Raw genomic sequence first — 6,000 nt, 5'->3', positions numbered from 1 at the left:
GGGATCTAGCTTCAAATTGCCCTGGGATATATGCAGCCAGGGGCAGTGCTGGTATAAATGCTTCGTGTTACTAACGAGGCTGATTTCTAGGCCAGAGAATGTGAGATTAACACAGTAAAGGTATGCAGCTGTCTCAGCACCAGTGTCTCGCCTTCCTCATAAGCTATGAAGGCTTCTGGCAGTGACCAGAAGCAAAAGCTGACACATCTTTCCCTGCGGAGCTGAACCTGAAGCCCATTGGGGCAAGCAGGAACACAGTCCTGGGAGCCACAGGTCAGCCTCTCCATGTCACTGTAGGGCTGGATTACAGGTACTCAAAATCTAAGACTTCATCTTAGATGTATGTATGTTTTTGAGCTTCTACTTTAAAACCTTCTTTGTTGCTTAGTCTCAGTAGTGTTGTTCAAAGCTGTTCAGTGTATCACTGTAAGATTTGTTTATCTGCTTTAACATTAATTGCTTTGTTATCCTCAAGCAGTTGGGTTGTTTTTTCTCTTTTGCTCATCATCAGATGATCCAAGTTGCCTCTGCAACTGTTCCTGCCAGTCTTTTGACTTTGGCATGTTAATATGCAAAAATCTCCGCTCCACAGATGGTACAACATCCTTATCTCATATTTATTCTCACCACTTCATATATTTTAAAAATAAGGCTAATATTGTTTCAACTAAGTGCCTGTAACCTTTAAAGTAAAACTGTCACACAACTGTTGAGAAAGGGAAATGTATTTTCTTCTCTTTAGGTTCTGTCCCCTGAAGATCTAGACAACTGTTCCAAGTTAAAAATCAATCAAATATAAAATTAACAATATAAAAGCTTGCCACTTTTATTTGCATACAAAACAGAAATGAAAGAGGTTCACAATAAATTATCAGTGTACGCCCACAGAACATTCTTGTGTATTTATATAATGTGGGTTAAAAAAAAATTGCATAAACATAAAACTTTGCGAAAGGGTAATAGCTGGCTTTAAGGAAACCTGATTATGCATTGTTCTTCAGTGAATTTAGTAGGGTTAATCCGCTAGTAAAAGCAACTCATCCAAAACTAAGAGAACAGTGTCAGCTGGAAAATCGTGGATAACAAACATGGACCTTCCCAAATGGTTCTGTACAGCAACTTTACCAGATGCAGTTTTTTAGATACAGTTTGAATACTGTATCGAACAGCACTCTGGAGAAAGATCTACAAGTGATCCTTCACCATCATCTAGCACCAACCCACTAACATACTAAGTTTCTGGCATGCAAGATAATCACCTTTATTTTTTGTGTCAGCTGGTCATGTACATTTATTTTCCTTTAATATAAGAGCTTGTAAACATCTTCCGTGACAGGTCAGGTACCTGAACAAAGGGCCAAATATAGATGCACATAAAATGTTTCCCTTTCTGAACAGTTCATTGAGAGGGCTTTTTTCCATTTGCCTTTTTGTGTACTGGAGTCTTGACACTTCTCTTGGCTATCTTCCTTGTGAAGCGAGTAATTCCCGGGGATCTCAGTTCAACGGCTTCCATCTCTTCTCGAACGGGAGTAAACTCTGGTTGAGCAAGATGAGGTGATGGATAGGAGGACTGGGAGTATGGGGACGGTAAGGGGTAGGACCCGTGAACTACATACGGCTGTTGCTCACCATCATAAAGGTCCTCGGGGTCATAGATTTGGTAGGAGTTATGTGGCAACTGCACTACTGGGATGTCTTGATCGGTTGGCTCACCGTATCCACCTTAACCCACCACCACCAAGAGTATTCATATGGTTAACACAGGAGAAGGGGAGTAGAAAATTAAAGCATTCATTAGGAAATTGACAGATATATATATATACTTTTTTATATATAGCGCGTGTGCATATATATCATCTTTAAATACACATTTTTATTCACATAAAGGAACAGTGAAAACATTTAACAAAATTAATAAGCTGGAGCAATTGGAAACCCACCAACAGACAGCCAAGTTAGTTGGAAACCACCACCAAAATTTGTCTCATGTCCAGTTGTAATACGGTGCTTATTATACACTGCACAATCTGCCTGCTTTAGCTTATTCCAATTACGGGCTAGAATATATGATTAATGGGCAAAATGGGTCAGGCAATAACTTTTAGCAGTGCAAGGAAGCTAGGTGCGTGTACAGCTGCCAGTAAGTTCATTAGTGGTAGTCAACATCGTTGATGGAAAGCACAGAGAAGTTCAGCATCCATATCTGACCTTCAGCCAAATGAGAACTGAACCAGAATGAGTCTTTCACCTTCTGGATTGGTAGCCATTGTAAGGGATTGGGCCTTCGAACAGGAAATGAACAACAGGGAAGGGAAACGAGGAGGAGAGGAGAGGAAGAGACGACAACAAAAACATTCACGTGAGTAAAACGTACGAATCAGTTCACGGGCAGATTAAAATGTAAACGTCAAACAAATACGCCCTATGCATAACATTTGTAGTAACTAGTAATTTACTAAAATAAATTTCAATTTTAGGTTGGACAACACCACTTTTGGTAATTGTGTTAACTTCCTCCCATGGCCTTTCCGTGCTCTAAGAAAAAGGAAAGTAAGATATACAGAAGACTTAGAAAGAACCATTTTCTCCAGATTGTTTCACTTGTTAATCACGGACACGTGCACCCCTGTTTCAGGTTACACTATTACAGGTTTAGTAACGTTCATGCTGTCATGCCATGAAGAGGAAGTGGAGCAACACGTTTTAAAAACTACAAATGTTCAGCTCCGCTGTCACGAACATAAGGAGAGGGGGATTCAACACACAGAGCGTTCAGTTGAGGTGGAGCAGGCTCATGGACTAACACAAAGAGGTACAAGACAAAAACCCAGTATGCTTCATCCGTTTCACAGGCCTGAATCAGATGGTGGACTCTGCTCACTGCTGCGGGCACCCCTGCTCACTGCATGGCCCCACAAAAAGCAGCAGCGTTGGACATGCGTGTTTGTACGGAGCCAACCGCATTGTGGCGCAAGGTTTGCCAGTAGCCTCCATCTTACTTTGGCTGTTAGAAAGACACGGTCCTTTTCCTCGCCACCCCACCTCTGAAACCAGGGGCGGCTCCGACCGCAGCCTACTCACCTCCCATGCCGTACCCCGCGCAGGAGGAAGGGTCGCAGTACCCCGGGGGGCCGGAGGGGCCCTGTGAGCCGGGGGGCCCCGTGTGGCCGGCTGGGCCCCGTGGGCCCGGGGAGCCAGGGGGACCCGGGCTGCCAGTTCGGCTTTCTCCTGGAGGCCCTGCGTGAAAGGGGGAGATAAACACGTGACTGGCATCTTGTAACGGCAGCGAGTCCAGGCCGCCTTAGCAGCGCTGCAGGCCTGGTGCTAGGAAGAAGCAGCACGGAGAGCACTGCGACTACGTCCAGGAGACAGCTTGAGCACGGGGGCTGCACCTCCCTGCTCCAGCTCCCCCAGGCACGCCGAGGGAAAGGCTCCAGCCTTTTCCCTGCTCCTGACAAGCCTCCGCGCTGGCTGGTGCTTTGTCTTCCGTGCCAGAGACTGCTTTTAGCCAGAAATTTATACTAGCGTTTCTAGAGAGCAAATATTTCACCAAGTGCCAGACATTTGGGAAAGTGGCTTCATGCTGGACAGTCCTGGATGCCAGCATGGCTCTCCTGTCCACCCACTGTTCCAGTGCACCCTCTGGGCAGCACTGTGCCTTGATAGCAATCCTCTAACGAACGAATAGCCTAACAAAGTCAGTGCAAGTTTATGCATCTTTCAACAGGATTCGAATATCACTCTATTTTTTTTCAGGAACTAAATATAAATCCCTTTGATTAATGTGCTGAATTCACATACATTTCCGTCTCAAGTTACAGTTAGGTATGGCCTTGGGTCAATGAGGAAACAAATGCAATCAATCCAGATTAATTTTTACCTACCAGACACTATTTCAAAAAAAAAATAAAAATAAAAATACTTAGAACATTAAAAAGGAGGGTTTTGGAGAAGCAATTTATCACGGGGAAAAGGAAAATTCTTGTGTGACTGATGACACCACCGCGCATCACATCACAATGTCATATCACATAGTAAAAACTTTACTACAGTGAGGGGCCTAAATGACAGCTTCTTCTGCTGCATGAGCCTTAAAAGTGGAGGACACAGCCCTGAAATTCTTAGGTGCCTTGCAAAGGGGTGAAAGCGGTGTAACCCAGCTGCCCCAGATGTAACGACTTTACCTGTAGATCCTGGTGGGCCTCGGGGTCCTTGAGTTCCAACACCCGGATTGCCTTTTTCTCCCTTCTCGCCCGGTAAACCTAAGGAAACGGTACTCATCAGAGCCACATCCTCCACAGAGCTGTGCAATGGTTATTATTTAACCAGGGCTGTGGTTCCATACATTACTTTTCACTTAAATACAGATGGGAGAGGAGGAAGGAGGTAAAATAGAGAACTATTTGGTTCCTTTCTCCTCTCTTCTCCAATAGCCTCTCAAGGGAATCAGTGTTCCTGGGGTCTTAAGCGTGGATTCATCTGGGTGGTTTACATGGGCACAGACCAGTTTCCAACTGCGCTTCCTGCTGGAAGGCTGCTTCTGGACTATGCCAAGGTACAACGATGGTAAGTCAGAAGAATAGTCAGAGCCTCACAAAGCTGTCTGTAAACTACTGTGCAGCCCAGAAAAAAAATCAGATTTTTTTTTTTTTTTAAATGCTACAGCCAAATTTCCTTCAAGCGTTCACCCACCAAACAGTGGTTCATCACAAGATGGTTCCACAAGAAAACTGAAAGTTATCATCAGAAGGCCTTAAGCTGCTGAAATGCAAAAAAAGTCTCAGCACAGCCAGAATCTGTCCCCCAGTTGAAGCCCAGTCTAAGAGCTTCGCAGTCACAAAACTTGACTTTCCAACACACGGTGCCATATAGTTGTGTTCATGCACTTGCTCATGGCCCTGAATTTCTATCATTGGGGCTGATCTGTGAAGACCACAGATCTAGGAATCCAGGAACGGCACAACATTCTTCCAGCCTTCCATCTCCTGCTCCTCTACCACTATGGCATCCTATAAAAACACTTCAACATGCAGCAATCACAATGAGCGGTGTCGAACTGAAGTAGGTGTCAAAACTACAAATTCCAGACCCTGAGTTTCCACCGGCAACTTGGAAACTCTCATAAAGTCTGTGTTTGATTTGGATGGTTCAGAGACACAAAACCCGGGCTGGTTGTGGGACTGTCCCATTTTCCAGACCTTCCAATGCTGGTAATTGCTCTCACTGCTTCACAGCTTCCGCGCTTTCAGAATGAAAGCCAGCATAGAGCACCTTCATGAAAACAAAGTGGACAGAAAAAAGTGCTGCTAGCCTCGATGAGGCACGCTCTCCGATTTCAGCTGACTGGCCTGCTGCCTTCCCTTCTGCTCAGGTAACTGCAACATCTACAGAAAAATATCTACAAGGCACCTCCTGGGTGACTGTGTCCAGACTCTCCTTTTTACAAGGAGCCGTGTAAGATTTTTTTCCTTCCTAAGCCAATTTCTGATGGATGCAAACAGGAACAAGCTTTAACAGTGAAAGATTTTGCAATTAAAACCCATCACTGACAATGCATTGCTCTCCTCGAGTTTGTAAAATAAGGGTCTGTGGGAAAGCAATCTAGTGGTTCTGAGTTTGTCTTAGGTTGTTTGTTGGGCTTTCGATGGAGATATAAGAAAAGAGGGAGTGGGTCCCCATCTGGCCCCAAGAAAAGGAGCTCTCCTGGTTCCTTGGCAGTTGATACCAAGACCTGAAATAGGAATGGAGGCAGGGAAATCCCTGTTTCCTGCAATCCTGCAAACCCCAGCTGAAGACTTGAGAAGCACCAAGGCCTCCCACGCAGCACCCTCTGGGACTGGACAATCGGAATTCACACCAGGGAGGGGATTCAGGATCCCCCAGTGAGTTCTGGGTCTGCTGCTGAACGTGTGGCCTCGGGGGCACTGTATCACATAGCGCAGTCACCTGGAAAACACAGGCCTACCTCTGCAAGTAGTAACTCTGCTGAGCTCCTCA

At 45.2% G+C, this 6,000-nt stretch overlaps 1 protein-coding gene across 1 annotated transcript in view; it reads right to left on the bottom strand.

Moving 5' to 3' along the window:
• Positions 1-909: 909 nt before the first annotated feature.
• Positions 910-6,000, bottom strand: part of COL14A1 (collagen type XIV alpha 1 chain) — a 126,920-nt gene continuing 121,829 nt past the window's right edge. The window contains 4 exon segments of the mRNA XM_035556281.2: positions 910-1,539; positions 1,633-1,725; positions 3,085-3,240; positions 4,188-4,265. Of these exon segments, the coding sequence (XP_035412174.1) occupies positions 1,400-1,539; positions 1,633-1,725; positions 3,085-3,240; positions 4,188-4,265 (467 nt within the window). The 3' untranslated portion in view covers positions 910-1,399.

Source organism: Cygnus atratus, chromosome 2 (assembly GCF_013377495.2).
Source record: "Cygnus atratus isolate AKBS03 ecotype Queensland, Australia chromosome 2, CAtr_DNAZoo_HiC_assembly, whole genome shotgun sequence".
In the NCBI taxonomy this organism is placed as follows: Eukaryota; Metazoa; Chordata; class Aves; order Anseriformes; family Anatidae; genus Cygnus; species Cygnus atratus.
Note: the sequence above shows the minus strand (reverse complement) of the source record. Positions and strands in the feature narration are given on the sequence as shown.